Consider the following 17,565-nt stretch of genomic DNA (forward strand, 5'->3'; position numbering starts at 1 on the left):
GGATCCTCCTTGGTTGGGAGGCCAAGCCTGTGTTGACAGGGCAAGGATAAGGGATGGGGATGCCCGTGGCTGAGAACCAGCAGATGAAAGAGACGAGAGAAAAGGGAAAGGTGAAGGGTAACTCGTCATCCGTATCTCTGTCAGAATAGTGACTGACAGAGAGAAGGCCAAAAAGTACATAAAGTTGGCAGCAACTTTTGAAGTCAATTGAGAAAGTCTGGTAGTATTAAGTGTTTCTACAGTGAAAACTGTGAGAGCTGGAACTCTAAGAGGCTGCCTTCTTTTTCAGATCTTGGAAGCTTTCCGCCTTTGACAGGGTGCAGTCTTACCATTATTCTATCGTCCTCTATTGGTGGAAAATATTTTAATTTTCCTTCTCTGACAGGTTTCCGCCTTACACAGGTTCCGGCTTTCGCAGGTTTTACTCTACCTAAGTTTATCCCACTTGGAATTACAGATTCCGAGATTCTAATCAACAGCCTTTTCCAGCCCCTCTCTGATGCACTTAATGGGATTCAGGGGTTTTAGGGCGAAGTGGGCAGGCGAGACCATGGAAGCAGAAACTGGTTCAGCCATTGCAGGATTAAACATGGGCTAGTGACCTCATTTCTCCAAGAACTTTTTCTTAGCCCATCTCTTTTTATTGAACCTGTGCCCATTTCTTTTGTAACCTGTCCCACTGCTCCCTTGTCCCTCCTTTCTCCCCGTCTTATCTCACCTGTCCACCGCGATGGCCGTCATAGAGTAAATGCTGGCGAACACCGCTGTGATAGGAAAGAAGTTCTGGAAGCGGCAGTAGTTGGCTCCGAAGTACCACTCGCTGTGAAGCGCATAGATGAAGTTGATCAAGGTGTTGAAGGCAGCCATAGAAGCGTCGGAGAAAGCCAGGTTCACGAGGAAGTAGTTGGTGACAGTTCTCATGCGCTTGTGGGCTAGGATGATCCAGATGACGATGAGGTTCCCGAAGACGGCCACGGCCACCACCATCCCGTACGCCAGGGACCAGAGCGCGATGCGCCAGGACGGCTGCACGAACTGGTTGGTGAGGTTGGCCCGGTGCTGCGAAGGCGCCAGGGAGGCCGCGAGCAGTCCCAGCGCGGAGGAGGAGGCAGACAGGTTGCCGCCTTGGGCCAGCAGTTGCAACCACTCGGCCTCAGCGGCCCCCGCAGCCGCCCCCGCCGCACGCGCGGAGCTCAAGTTCCGGGTGGGGTCTGCACCTACGCCTCCCGCGCTGTTGGTCCAGTTGGCGGCTGCGGGCAGAGAGGCCATCGCAGCGGGTCTGCAGCCCCGGACCTCCCCACTGTCCTGCCGCCAGTCCGACCGGAGTTCTCCGAAGTTCTTCTCTGTCTCGTGGTCACTTTGTGCGGGGCTGCTTTCTGCACCGCCCACACCCCCGCCCCTCCGGAAGCTAGTAGTTAAGATACCGCCTCCTCTGCTGGCTGAGGGATGCTTTGAGCCAGCAGGTGATGGGGAGCAAGAACGGCACTTTCTCCAAGGAATTTGCAGCTCTGGCAGGCGGGAAGGATGAGGTGGTGAGGAAGAGAGTTCTCAGGGGCTGTTCCCAGGGGGGACTCAGGTCCCGCCCAGCGCGCAGCTTCTGAACACTGGAGGTAAGATGCTGCAGCGCCCTTTACAGTCTACTGGAACCCCCAGCTTTGGTGACGTCGTGGGGGCCGTGCAGCTGACGAACCCCTTTGCGGGCTATGACTACGCTCCTTCCTCCATCTCGCTCTTGGGATTTCATTCATTCGCTACTCATCTCCTCACAGGTGGTACTGGCGGGCTGACCCGCGCAAGGAAAGGCTGCGCTTTCTCAGCTGTGGTGAAAATCTTTCCAAGACTATTTTTCCTCTTTCAACTTGAGGATATTTTGCTGAGGTCCTCGTTCTCAGACGTTGATTGACTCATTTACCAGTGAGGCGTAGGCGCGAGTCTGGTGGATTTTTCCCAGAGAGCCTGCGGGGCTCTAGCCTGCTGCAGCCTCTGGCCACAGCGAGCTGCGCGCTCCCTTGGGAACACTGGCTTTTTAATTAAACTTTCTGCTCCTGTGTTTATGTTCTCAATTCTCAGATCCTTCTTCCTCTTGCTTACACGTCCAAGGTCTACCTGTTTTCCCACTTCTCTAGTCTCTATCCGCAGAAATCAGTCCTCTCAGCCTCCCCTCAGGCAGGGACTTTGGTTTCTACTGATTGTTCTTGTAGTGCCATAAGACCCTGAGGATGAGTCAGAAATCCCAAGACGTAGGTTTTCTTGAAACGCAATGAGAAGACTTGAATTTCTTCGTTTCTCTAGGATGAAGGTATCCTGTGAGTGACTCTAAATACATCCACTTGTTTACACGCTGTTCCCAACTTTTGGCGCCTTGGTTTTCAACGACTGACCGCCAGAACACACTGGTGAGAATGCGCAATAACCTTAATTTCCAAGGGTAGATAACTGTGCTTGGCTTCTGAGCTTTGGCTGAAAGCAGGTAAGCTAGGGTGCTGTGTGCAGGGCAAGCTGGAGGGAGTAGTACTCTCTGCTTAGATCTGATCTCACAGGCAATTTATCAGGGTGTTCCAGAGCAAAAACTCTGCTGGGGGCAGAGGTATAGGGAATTAGGATTAAACATATTTTCAGCAATCTCTTGGAATACACTTGAACTCCTTGGACCCCAGTTTTCTCACTTGAAAATGAGGATTAAAAAAAATAATGTAATTTACAGGGTAATTAAGGGTTTGAGTGGTTTCAATAGACTTTCTCAATAAAAATAGGCAGGAAGTGTACCTCAATAAATGTTAGTACCTATCCCTCAAGTTATCATTGTGCTTCTCACCTAAAAATTTTCAGATAAAATGGATCTGGGCAGCAAGTTTTATTGCTTCAAGATAAGGTAGTTTGTCGTTTGTGCACAGTACGTATTCTTTAGTTTCTAGCTTCAGAACATAGTCTTCAAAATCCTGCTGTAATTATTGCACAAATGCACATAGGGTGATTGGTCAGGACCAGTGTTTTCCTTCTTACAGTTTTTACAGCTAAAAGGGTAATGTATATAAATAGGTTTGAGGCAACCTGATAATAATAAATTAACACAACCTTCCCTCTAAATAAATGCATCCTGAAAATGAAAGTTATTAAATGTATTAATTCCCATTTTTGCCCAGAGAGGCCTGTGAAAATATTCAATATGTAAAGTTAATAAAGATTCCACACTTCCTGTTTACTAACTCTGAATTAAACTATTTTCTTTTGAAAGACAATGTACTTCTTTCTGCTAAGTTATCATCTAGAATACTTGACTTACAAATGAAAGCCTCTTTTTCCCTAATGAAATCAAGAGCTCATTAAAAACAAAATTCCCTTGTATGACACATACCACTTATTCAACATTTTATGGTAGCTGTGTGCCGTCAAGTTGATTCCGACTCATAGCGATCCTGTAGGACAGAGTAGAACTGCCCCATGGGGTTTCCAAGGCAATAATGTTTACTGAATCAGATTGCCACATCTTCTTCTCAAAAGGTGCTGGTGAGTTCGAACCACTGACCTTTTGGTTAGCAGCTCAGGGCTTAACCACTGTGCCACCAGGGCTCCTTATTCAACATTACAAAATAGATTCTGTGGTGGCTTGGTAATTAAGCATATTTTGATCAAATACTTAAAGTTGTAAAATTACTTAGTTGTGAAGAAATTCATTCAGTTCATACTGTTGCTTTACTTATCTATACAGAGTATTATAAGCCTTGGATTCTGTCTTAATTGGGCTTACAGATGGGCAGAGGTAATACAACAAAAAACCTCAGTGATGATGATGGAGTTAGAAGCAGGTATAATGAAAGGGGCTTAAAGAGTTCTTTCAAAGGAAAAGACCAGTCTAGCTCATGGCTTTCCTTCTCAAATCTGCCTTCCATAAAAAGAATCTCCCTGGATCCCAATAGTGTAGTCATTGTTCCTTCATTGTCTCAGTCATTCCTCAGACATGGATTAAGTACACTTGCTTCTAAGTGCTGTGTCAGGTACTAGGGATGCAGCAGTGCAGCAGCAGATATGAATCCTGTCCTCATGGACCCTGCAGTCTAGCAGTATTTTTTTTTTTTTTTTTTTTTTTTTAACTAAACAAGCGTGAATAGTAGAGTAGGGGAGGTACAGAGAAAAATGGGAGACTGTCACTGAGTGGGGAGATGCTATGCCCCACTCTGTCAATTTCTCTTAAGAAGTTTTTTGTGAGGGTAGAATGAAGGGTCAAAGAGAAAGAGAGACTTACCAGACACTAGGCCTTGAAAAATGGGAAGGTTTAAGACATGGCTAAAGAGGATGTTTCATGACTAAAAGAATTTGATGAATAATGTGCTCATTGTAGCCCTAGAATCTGAATTCTGTTGTTATTATCTAAACTCACTCAGCTGGTTTCCGAATTCCTTCTCATCCTTCCTTTTACCATGTTGTTGTTGTATTCTGTGGAGTTGATTCTGATTCATAGTGACCATATAGGACAGAGTAAAACTGCCCCATACGGTTTCCTAGGTTGTAATCTTTACGGATGGAACCCTCGTGGTGCAATGGTTAAGGGCTGGGCTGCTAACTAAAAGGTAGGAGGTTCTAACCCACCAGCTGCTCAGTGGGAGAAAGATGTGGCAATCAGCTCCAGTAAAGATTATGGCCTTGGAAACCCTATAGGGCTGTTCTACTCTGTCCTATAGGGTCGCCATGAGTCAGAATCGACTTGATGGTATGTAACAACCACAATCTTTAGAAGGACAGATTGCCAGGTCCTTTCTCCTGTAGAGAGGTTAGTGGGGTCTAACTATCAAGAACACCAAAATTCTCAGCCTTGGGCGACTAGGGGGAAGGAGCAGAGAGAGAGAGGCAGAGGAAATGGTAGCACACCAGAAACTTTTAGAGTAGGATCCTATATTCTTACATTTAAAACCTGGGAGTGTGTATGAGCATGCACCTGTACAAAGTGTGTTGGGATGCCAGGAGGATAACCATGCATGATACCCTAGGTGACATTAACAGGTATTAGATAATAGTGAACTAAAACTGGGTTTGATTGCATAAGCATAATACAAATTACCATCATTTATGTGAATGGTCAACTGACTGGAAGAGATTCATATCTGTGCCCATTCCAAAGAAAGGTGATCCAACAGATTGCAGAAATTATCGAACAATATCATTAATATCACACAAAAGGAAATTTTTGCTGAAGATAATTAAAAAATGGTTGTAGCAGTACATTGACAGAGAACTGCCAGAAATAAGCCGAATTCAGAATGAGACTTGGAACGAAGGATATCATTGCTTATGTCAGATGAATCTTGGCTGAAGGCAGAGAACACCAGAAGAATGTTTACCTGTGTTTTATTGACTATGCAAAGGCATTTGACTGTCTGGACTGTAACAAATTATGGATAACTTTGTGAAGAACGGGAATTCTAGAACACTTAATTTTGCTTATGCAGAACCTGTACATAGACCAAGAGGCAGTCATTCAAATACAACAAGGGGATATCGCATGATTTAAAGTCAGGAAAGGTGTACATCAGTTGCATCTTTTCACCACATTTATTCAGTCTGTATGCTGAGCCAATAATCTGAGAAGCTGGACTGTATGAAGAAAACCGGGGCATCAGGATTGGAGGAAGACTCATTAACAACCTGTGATATGCAGATGACACAACCTTGCTTGCTGAAAGCAGAGGACTTGAAGCACTTACTGATGAAGATCAAAGACCACAGCCTTCAGTGTGGATTACACCTCAACATAAAGAAAACAAAAGTCCTCACAGCTGTACCAGAAAGCAACATCATGATAAATGGAGAAAAGATTGAAGTTGTCAAGGATTTCATTTTACTTGGATCCACAATCAATGACCATGGAAACAGCAGTGAAGAAATCAAACAACACATTGCATTGGGCAAATCTGCTGCAAGAGACCTCTTTAAAGTGTTAAAAAGCGAAAATATCACTTTGAGGATTATGGTGTGCCTGACCCAAGCCATGGTATTTTCAGTCGCCTCACAGACATGTGAAAGCTGGATAATGAATAAGGAAGACAGACTAAAGAGTGATGCCTTTGAATTATGGTGTTGATGAAGAATACGGAATATATCATGGACTACCAGAAAAATGAACAAATCTGTGTTGGAAGAAGTACAGCCAGAATGCTCCTTAGAAGTGAGGATGGCAAAACTTCGTCTCATGTACTTTGGACGTGTTATCAGGAGGGACCAATCCCTAGAGAAGGACATCATGCTTGGTAAAGTAGAGGGTTAGGGAAGAAGAAGAAGACCCTCAACGAGATGGATTGACACAGTGGCTGCAACAATGGCTCAAACTATTGTGAGGATGGTGCAGGATCCGGTAATGTTTTGTTCTGTTCTGCAAAGGTTTGCTATGAGCTGGAACCAACTTGACAGCACCTAACAAAAACATGTGAGTGCTTACTATTTGTTCTTAATGACCCAGATATATTTATCTATTATGCATAATAAATTATATTCCTCCTAAACTTTGTTTGTTCTCCTTTTTTTTTTCTTAGAATACACACTTGTAATGTGCCCCAGTCATTTGCTAACAACTTCTAAATAGAGAATGGATAGTGGTCGTTTATTAAATTTCATTTCCTCTTTTACAATCCAAGTAAACCTAGAGTGCTATATTTCATACTTTTGTGTATTTTAGCAGGCATCCCCAAAATAAGCATGTTGTTTTTAGGGGCCATCAAGTTGGTTCCAACTCATAGCGACCCTATGTTCAACAGAGCGAAACACTGTCAGGTCCTGTGCCATCCTCATAAACATTGCTATGTTTGAGCCCATTGTCGCAGCCATTGTGTCAATCCGTCTTGTTAAGGGTCTTCCTCTTTTTCACTGATCCTCTGTTAAGCATGATGTCCTTCTCCAGGGACGGGTCCCTCCTCATAACACGTCCAAAGTACATGAGACGAAGTTTTGCCATCCTCACTTCTAAGAAGCATTCTGGCTGTACTTCTTCCAACACAGATTTGTTCATTTTTCTGGTAGTCCATGATATATTCAGTATTCTTCATCAACACCATAATTCAAAGGCATCACTTCTTATTCTGTCTTCCTTATTCAATATCCAGCTTTCACATGTCTGTGAGGTGATTGAAAATACCATGGCTTGGGTCAGGCACACCGTAATCCTCTAAGTGATATTTTCGCTTTTTAACACTTTAAAGAGGTCTCCAAAGTACGTGAGATGAAGTCTCACCATCTTCTCTTCTATGGAATGTTCTGGCTGTACTTCTTCCAAGACAGGTAATAGTGTAAAATTCAGATAGTAATGCTGGCTAGTGAAGGAGTTATTTTAGAGAAGAGCTCGTCAAAATCCCAGATTTCTGTTTCTGACGACAACCTCCTTTTTGACAGCTTTCCCACACTTTTAGTTTCAATATGTTCATTCTTTCCCACCATGTTGACTTTTTTATTTTATTCTTACCAATTTCACATATTCGTAGTCTAACACTTTGATCCTCACTTTAAACTCTTTCTTTTTCTTTGTTATTTCAACATACTTACTTTGCAATCACACTGGGTCAGTTCTACCCTCTGAATTTTTGACTCCTGCAATCAGACTACTGCTGGCAACAAATGGATCCCCACCAAATATACTCCTTAAAAATCTTATTCCCTCCCAAACACTCTTTCCATGTGGGTCTGTAGGCAGTTTTCATTTCCAAAATTCTCCCCTATTCCTTGAACCTCTTCCTTCTCCATCTTCCTTCTCACTCTCAGTAAATGATGTTACCTCCAATTCTTCTGACAAAATTAAAACCATCATCCAAGAATTTCACATTTTTGTGCATTTTCATCCATATTTTTGTCATTTACTACTGTCTCAGAGAAAGTAATTTCTCTCCTCCTAAGACTGATTTTCATCTGTGCTGCTTGTTCTTTCAAGCATTCCTCTCTTCACTCTCTCTGTCTCACTCTGTTTACCTTTTCAGGATTTAAACATATTTAAGAATCCTCATACCATCACTCATCTGTTAGTTTGTCATACTGTACTGGTTTGTGCATTGCTATGATACTGGAAGTTATCCCACTAGTATTTCAAATACCAGCAGGGTCACCCAAGGTGGACAGGTTTCAGGGGAGTTTCCAGACTAAGAAAGACTAGGAAGAAAGACCTGGCAATCTACTCCTGAAAATTAGCCAATGAAAACCTTAGAACCACAACAGAAGATTTCGCTTGCTTAGGATATGTCATCAGGAGGGACCAGTCGCTAGAAGATAACATCACGTTTGGTGAAGTAGAAAGCCAACCAGGGCGTGGGAGACCCTAGATGAGATGCATTGGCGCAATAGTTAAAATGATGGACTCAGACATGCTGGCTGTTGTGAGGATGACGCAGGACCAGGCGACATTTTGTTCTACTGTACACAAGGTTGCCATGAGTAGGAGTTGACTAACAACAACAGCAACAGCAAGAATCCTCCATTAAAGTAACCCTTCCTCAACCACATTCTTTTTTTAGTTACTACTTTTATTTCTCTTCTTCCACATAGATGAGCTTCTTCAACAAAGTACTAGATTCATGATGTCCATTTTTTCACTTCCCAATGTACTTCTTCATACTGCAGATTCCTCTTCTCTCAATATGCTATCCTATTAACTACCTGCCTGTCAAACCAAATAGTCAATTTCCATTCTTTACTTACTTGACCTCTAGGCAGCATTAGCAGTCATCATTGTTATTTATTTCTTCCTTCTTAACACTGTCTCTCCCTGTGCTTCTACAGCATCACTCTCTGCCATTTTCTCCTTCCTCTCTCCTCACATCCAAGCAATTTATTCTGAGACTTTCTTTCCTTGACTACCCATCTTGACACTTTGCTTTTATTACTCTACACTCTCCCTGAGATATCTACCTCATGCAAATTCATTTCTTCTGCTACATTAGATATGGATGTCTACCAAGTCTGCCTCTCCAGGCTCATATACTCAACTACCTGCTAGCCATTGCCCCTCAGATGTCTGATAGTCACTTGATACTCTACAAGATTCAAACTGAACTCATCTTCTAGGTCTTAAATGTGTTCTGCTTTCCCTATGTTGATAAAGAATTAAACCTGATTTTAGTCAGCTCTTTTCCTGTCAACTATTCTCTACACTGGTTTAGAGTGCTGTTTATAAACATAAATCAGACCAGGTCATTCCCCTACCAAAACCCTTTGGTAGAGAGCAGGAAGGTCCTTCAGTATTTGGGCTCTGTTTGCCTCTCTAACTATCTTTTACTTCTCCCTGTCATGGTTCTTCTCTTTAACTATCTGAAAATGTTGGCAGTTCTTTCAACACCTCCTGTCGTTTTTACATCATACTTTCACAATGCTAGTCCATCTCTCTGGAATACCTTTTCCTTTGCCTTATTAATTTAGCACTTATTCTTCAAATTTTGGTGAACAATTCTCTTATTGGAGAAGCTTTCTGTGATGGGCCAGTCTCTCATAGTGCCCTGTTTATGTCATTAGCTTGGCTCTTTTCACATCATCCTATAATTATCCACTTACCTATATGTCTCCCCAATTAAACTACAAGACGTTTAAGAGCAGGGTATAAAGTTTGTTCAGCGAGCCAGCATAGAACTTATATCAAAATTTGTTGATAGGATTGCTACATGCTTAGCAGTCCTTCTCTTCTTCTTGTATATTTTATGATATTAACAATCTTAAACTGGACACCAAATTGTTTATGGGCACATTTGATTTCTAGCATAATGATCTTTCAGAAATGAAGGTTATTTTATTGGGTAGGTTGTTTATAAGTGAAATTTTATATTGTATTGCAAATTTTAATTTTAGAAGTTAATTTGTGATTTAAATCCTGTTGTTGTTGTTAGGTGCCGTTGAGTTGGTTCCTACTCATAGCAACCGTATGTACAACAGAACGAAACACTGCCCCATCCTGCACCATCCTCACAATGGTGTTTATGCTTGAGCTCATTGTTGCAGCCATTGTGTCAACCCATCTTGTTGAGACTCTTCCTAAATCATGTTGGGAAGAAATAACTTTATGAAGTTTGAATACGTATACTTGTCTCTTTCCCTTATCCAAGAGACCTTGAGGTTCATGCTATCTACAGATATCAGTAGACTCACAAAGGATCATATCAGATTTTATTTTGATACTAGATATGTAATTATCTCAAGGTGCTTACATAGTATTGTGCACTCCGATGGCAGAATTTAATGAATTTATTAGATTGTTAGGCATGTGTGGTGCAAGTGTGTGCACACAGAATTTTTAACATTATGTTCATTTCTTATAACAAAATATAATATTACACACTCACAGAACTTTAACTTTTGGTCTTCTTCTATATAAAGTGCTAATTGGAAATGGCAATTTCCTTCTATTACTGAGTAGTAGCACTAGAGGATTTGTCTCACACTCTAATTGTATAGTTAAGGGAAAGATCTATTAATATGTGTCCAGAATATTGGCTAAATTTACCAATTTTGCTGATAACCTCTCTGATTCTCATGGATATTTTCTCTAACAAATTTTAGGCAAAGAAATTCAATTTGGATAATTTTTATGATTTGCATTTCAAACAACGACTTTTAGGATATTTCTGTATTCAGCTAATTGAGAAGACTGAGCAAAATCTCAGTCAAGAAAAAGCATGAAATTCTATTATAGTGATTGATAATCTAGGAAATTAAGTAATTTAGAAATAAAATTGGTTTCCCAGAATCACCAGTGAGTCACTTGCGTAAGTGAGATATAATGAGTTCCTCTGAGATTTCTGCATACAGATAAACATTTTAATTGTGTATTAAAATTATATTCCCTTTAAAATGTATAATTTTCATAAACGATAAACTGAATTTTAATCTTTTTTCTTATGCTTATTTTTGTCTTGTGATTCAGTTCCTATGTTCATATCATGTGGAATGAGTTGGTATCTATATATTTACTTCTTCCTCCACTACTTTTATTTAGGAAGCAATGGTCCATACAGCTTAGATAAAGAAAATAGTAATATCTTTGGAAATGGGAAAGTATCTTGTGTACAAAACTCATTTCTCTAGTGTAAGGTTGTGTGTGTGTGTGTGTGTTTCATAAAAGAGCAGCATATCACAAATGCTCAACCTTTTGGACATTTATGAATAGATCTTTCTTACAGAATTTAGTGGATAGAATTAGTTTTTTTGTTTGGTTTTGACAGACATGAGAGCTCCAGTCATGTGGAGAGAAAGCTGTTCAGTATTCATTAAATCAGCAAATATTTATTGAGCACCTATGATACTTTAGATACTGTTCTAGATTTATTCTTTGATGTAAACTGTAAAGACAAAGTTGTAAACCAAAACCAGCATAAGGCTAGTTCCTATGAAGTTGAGGTCAAATATACCTCTACTTTCCCACTTCTCCATCATTTCACTCTCTATGTATCTGCTGGTTCTGATAATTTACTGCAATGGTCACAAAGAACTTACAAGAAGTCACAGACTAAACTCACGGTTATATGGTTTATTAGGCTAACAGTGCAGAAGTAACAGGATACAATTTGATGCAACTCAGGATAAATATCAGGAAACTCAGGATACAACTCATGGAAAGGTATACTGGCAAAGTCTGGGAAGGTCCCCAAAGTAGAGAGCATGTCTCTCCCTTTGGCACCCAGGACAGCTTCAGACAAGCTCCCCACTGGAACAGATTTCTCTCAGGGCAACTCTCCTCTTGATCAAGATGGCTCAAGATAGCTCTGCCCTCAGGTTCCAGGGTTTTTATAGGCCAGCCCATGTTTATTTTGCAAAATAAAAATATTTCATGTAAGTGGGACCATACAATGTTTGTCCTTTCATGACTGACTTATTTCACTTAACATAATGTTTTCAGTGTTCATCCATGTTATAGCATGTACAAGGACTTCATTTCTCTTTATGGCAGGGTTATATTCCATTGTATGCATTACATGCTTTGGAAGCTTATAGCTGAAAACACCTACCTTAAAAAAGAAGAGTGACCTGGAATCAATAACCTACCCTTCTACCTTAAGGAACTAGAAAAAGAAGAGAAAACTAAACTCAAATCCAGCAGAGAGAAGGAAATAATAAAGGTTAGAGCAGAGATAAATGAAATAGAGAAAGAAAAATCAGTAGAGAAAATGAACCATATCAAAAGTTTGTTCTTGAGAAGATCAACCAAATTGATGAATCTTTAGCTAGACTGATCAAGAAAAAAAGAGTGAACACTCCAATTACTAAAATCAGAAATTAAAGCATAAGCATTACTATCAAACTTATAGAAAAAAGATTATATGAGAATATCATAAACAACTGTATGCAAACAAATTAGATAACCTAGGTGAAATGGACAAAATCTTAGAAGCATACAAACTACCAAATCTAACTCAATAAGAAATAACAAGTAAAGGGATTGAACTAGTAATAAAAAACCTTTCAAGAAAGAAAAGTCCAGGACCAGTTAACTTCACAAATGAATTTCAGAAAACATGTAAAAAATTAACAGCAATCCTTCTTAAATGTTTTCAAAAAATAGAAGAAAGGAAATCACTTCCTAACATGTTCTATAATGCCAGTATTACCCTGTTACCAGAGCCAGACAAAGACATCACAAGAAAGTCAATGACAGATCAACATTCATTATGAACATAGGTGCAAAAATCCTCAACAAAATTCAGCAACATATTAAAAGGATGTATCCCAGGAATACCAGCAGGGCTGGATTAAGGCACGTGAGGGCCCTAAACACTGATAATCTGTGGTGCCCCTTCCTCTGCTTACTCACACGTTCAAATGGGATATGTGAGTTAGATATATACATATACACAATACTTAGCTGATCTGTATGAGAAACATCAGGATTTATTTCACTGGAAATAGTTGATAAAACTTGATCACTTACTAAATTTATGAATACTTCACACATTGTTTTAGACATGTACGAGGGTTGCCCTTTCCTGTGTTACCATATTTGGAGATGTGGCCTGTTAAAAATGGATCAAACTGAGCAACAAGCTCAAGTAAAACCAAAAAAATTTCATTTTGTGGGCACCCAAACACTTCATTTCTTTGTCAGAAAGATAACCCACGCTCAGCGATTGTTACAATGACAGCAACAATGTGTTGCAAAATGGCTTTCTAATACTGATGTTCTTCATTAATTTGTCTTTCCAGTGCATGAGTTAAATCAAAGCCATGTCTTTGGTTTAAATATGACAACATACTATCTCTGTGAATTGAACTGTTTTCATGTTTATCAATCATATTCAAGTTGTGCCATTTGCTAAATCCATCCATGGCAAATAGAGAATTAAATGATTTAGGACTAAATACTTTGCAAACAAATCAATATACAGAGCCGATTGATAGAGAATACAGTAGCCACTCCCTCTTATAATTTTCTCCATTAGTTTCACACCCAAGAAGTACATCCTGTCTGCAGAGCCTAGTTTGTTTACCATTCAGAAACTTGTGACATAAATTCTCAAATGGTCCACTGTGATATTGACAATCAGTTGGCTCTTTTGGCCAGTAATTTACATCATTTGAAGAAAAAATATTCCACAAAGCAGGATCTGTATTTCTGTTATTTATGGGGTCTACAGATGCAACAATTTCAGATACTAAAATAGTTTCACTTTCTACGCCATTATTTATTTTTTTATTACAGCAAGGAATAGATGCAGAATTGTTATACTCCTATTGCTATTAGTAATTTGAGCACTAGAAGTACTGGTACAACGATTTGCACCCGTGAAACAAGAGTGTTCCACAGAAGAAGTCACTTCTGATTCATTACATTTTAAAAATGAAGTTAATTTTGGAATCGTCTTTAAGGATTCAGAAATCTTCTCTTTTTATCTTCTGCGAGCTTTCATTAGTGCTCTACTTAGTTGTTGCCATTTCATTTTACCTGGATATAAAATAATATCACTTTTTAAATTTGGTCCTACCATAGCAAATAAATTTGAATAATTGAAAATAAATACAATTTTAAAACAAGTAAAATTTATAAAATAAAATTTTTATTCAAGTTTGGACGTTAGCACACAAATTTATATTTGAAAATTAGTAAGTAAAAAAATTGATTTGTAACATGTAATTTTGTTCTTCAGGACCGAGATAGTCAAAAGAGTTAGTACTTACAAGGCAGTTAGAAATAATTTTTTTCGTTTCTCATACGATGTTTGTTGGTGAGCCCTTCACAGATCTCCATGAGTGTTTTCTGTCTTGAAATAATACTTAAAAGCTTGTGTGCTCACTTTCTGTCCTTTGATGCTGCGTCTTCCCAGTTCATTGGACTACCGCTAATGCCTGATGGGGGTGAGAGCAATTGCAAAGAGCATGATACAAATACAGAGGTATGCTCAAACTGAAAGATGAATTTTGGTTTGCTTTGTGCAGGACAGGACCAGATACATCACAAGTCATGTGATTATAGTGCCGCTGGTGTGTTCTTACGTGGTCAATAAGAGAGAATTGAATGTGAGTTTATACCCAATCTATCCACAATGAGGAAAATATAATTGTTATTGTATATAAAATTTATAAAATGTACATTTTATTTATTTGTAGAATATTTGGAGATATGTGCATAACTGATTTAACAATAGCACCACTTCTCAACAAGCAAGTTTGTTTTGCATGTCATAATAATATCAACTAATTTCTTAAAAGAAAGTCAGTCTGAAGGGAAATGGAAAATAAAATACATTTATATAGTTTTTATTATTTAAATATTCATTTAATTTATTTCCTTGAGGAATTGTTCAATTTCCTCACATGGAGATATGTAAATATTCTGAAAAAATATAAATATAAAATTCTGATAAATGCCCTTTGTTGCTTTGTTGGAAGACAAATTTAGAAATTTACTCATTGTTGCAAAACAGAGACATATTTTGCACGATAAATAAATATTGAATTCTGAGTTCTCTTTATATGCCTAATAACTCATTTATTAGTGTATATAGTGTATATAGAGTAATATCAAGCACTGTGTCCCTTGAAACAGACAATAAAGAAAACAAAACTCATTTGATACATATATTGAAACTTTTCATGTTAGATAAATATTAATATTTCCAGTATTTTGGGGTGTTTGCTATGTTAGTATTATATTAAATTATTACCCTTGTTAGTATTATATTAAATGTATGCTAGATTTCATCCAATGTATGCCAAATGTATTTTAAAGTTAAAGTTATAAATGTTACTGTTTACAAAACTTAGGACATAACTCTGTATATAAATGCTATACAGTTAAAAAATAGCTCGATTGAATTCATTTCAGTGGTGGACATATTGGAGTTCCCTCACTGTTGTGTGTCACCTGGGACCTGAGTTCCCATTGGTTGTTTACTAGGATGCACACAAGAGCACACCCTTGTGTTTGTATCATGGTAAAGAGTGCTGCTGGCCCCCCTGACTGGAGTTGCTGGATCAGCAGATGTGGATGTACAAGATGATTTCCTTAAAGTGGATCAGAAACCTCTTATCTATTAATACAATCTGTCCTAACCCAGTAACTGCTCATGTTGGATCCATTTGCATACTGGGTGAATGTAGCAAGATTTAGACTCTGCAGCCCACCTCACTACTTATTTGTTAGAAAGAAATAGTATTCTCCCAAGAGACCTGCTGAGATAAGGATTTCAATTACCCAGGAGTGGACCATAGGAGACAGATGTCAAGCAAGGTATTAAAGTGGTAGGGAACTCATAGCTTAAACAACATTGCACATGGGTGCCCTCATGACCATGTGTGAACTTTATTTCCAGCCAGCACATTCTCATACACTGGAGCTGGTATCAATTTCATTTAGTCCCCTGCCAGCTCCCTTCCACAGTGTTGCTCACTTTTTCTAGAGTCCTATCTGCTTGGCATCTATGGGTCTTTGCTTTGGACAACTGGTGCCCCTGTTTTGTTGATGCCCTAAGCACATGCTTATCTTATTTATTGAGTAATCCATCCCTGAATGCAAAGGTGGTTCAACATACAAAAAACAATCAATGTCATTTGTCATATTAATAGAATGAGTGAAATAAACCATGTGATCATCAATTGATGTAGAAAAAGTGTTTGACAAATCCACACCCTTTCATAATAAAAACACTCAACAAAATACTACAAATAGAAGGTAACTTCCACTTTTAATAAAGGGAATGATGGTTATCGTTAAGTGTCAAGTTGACAAGGTCATGATTCTTATATTATGCAATTATCCCCCATTTTGTGATCTGATGTAAAGGGAGTTACCTTGCGTGTGTCACCTACATCCCTATGAATAAGAACTGACTCGACGGTACCTAACAACAACAACAACAATGTCCTGGCAACAATAGAAAATAACAAAGCATGTGAAGATACAGGAAATCATGGCCCACACAAATGACCAGAATTTGAGGACAGAAGTTGACCCTGACAATGGACAAATAATGGAATTATTCAGCAAATATTTCAAAATATTAGTATTATATATGCTCAAAGAAACAAAGGGAAGTATGGAAAAATGTCTAAAGGGAATCAGGGAAACAACACAAGAGCAAAATATGAATTTCAGTAAAGAGATAGCAATCTTAAAAAAAAAAAAACAGAAATACTGGAGGCTAAATGTAAAATAACAGAAATGAAAGACTCCAAGGAAGGACACAGAAGTAGAATCAAAATGATGGAAAAGAGGAGCAGTGAACTCAAAGATAGCGTTCTTGAGATTGCCCAGTCTGAAAAGTAAATAGAAAATAGAATAAAGAAAAATGAACAAAGCCTAAGAGAGATATGGGACACCATCAACAGGTATAACTTACTCATTATGGGAGTGTCAGAAGGAGAAGAAAGAAAGGGCAAGCAAGAATTTTTGAAGACATAATGTCAGAAAATGTCTCAGACATCATGAAAGACAAGACATTTCACATCCAAGAAGTTCAGCAAATATCATATAGGATAAATCCTAAATGAAATTAACTGAGGTATATCATAATCAAACTCTTGAGAACCAAGTACAAAAAGAAAATTTTGAGAGAAGCACAAGACAAGAGAAATATCACATACAAGGTGACCTCAATAAGATTAAGTGCTGACTTCTCTTCTGAAACCATGAAGTCAAGAAGGCAATGGTATGATATATTTAAAGTGCTGAAAGAAAAAAAAAAAACAAACTGTCAGCCAAGAATAACATACCCAGCAAAATTATCATTTAAAACAAGGGAAAAATTAAGACGTTCCCAGACAAACAAAGATTAACAGAATTTCCGTTCAGCTGAGGATTGGACAGCCCCATAAACCAAAACAGGACTAATGAGGCACAGCAGTCCAGGGACAAGGGCTAGAAGGCAGAAGGGGACAGGAAAGCTGGTGATAAGGAACCCAAGGTTGAGTAAGGACAGTGTTGATGTGTAGTGAGGTTGTTAACCATTGTCATAGGGCAACATGTGTACTAACTGTTTAATGCAAAACTATTTTGTTCCGTAAACCTTCATCTAAAGTGAGAATAGCAGCACAACTGGAAGAGCATAGTCGATGTCTCTGAACTGTGCATATAGAAATTTTTGAAATGGTGTATCTTTGGCTATGTATATTTTCACC

General features: G+C 38.9%; 1 protein-coding gene across 1 annotated transcript in view; it reads right to left on the reverse strand.

Moving 5' to 3' along the window:
• TACR3 (tachykinin receptor 3) overlaps nucleotides 1–1,363 on the reverse strand; it is a 90,369-nt gene extending 89,006 nt beyond the window's left edge. Inside the window, exon 1 of the mRNA XM_004380201.1 lies at nucleotides 719–1,363. Within this exon, the coding sequence (XP_004380258.1) occupies nucleotides 719–1,269 (551 nt within the window). The 5' untranslated portion in view covers nucleotides 1,270–1,363. The remainder of the gene's footprint in view (nucleotides 1–718) is intronic.
• Between the last annotated feature and the right edge of the window lie 16,202 nt (nucleotides 1,364–17,565).

Source organism: Trichechus manatus, unplaced genomic scaffold, assembly GCF_000243295.1.
Source record: "Trichechus manatus latirostris isolate Lorelei unplaced genomic scaffold, TriManLat1.0 scaffold00071, whole genome shotgun sequence".
NCBI classification, from domain to species: domain Eukaryota; kingdom Metazoa; phylum Chordata; class Mammalia; order Sirenia; family Trichechidae; genus Trichechus; species Trichechus manatus.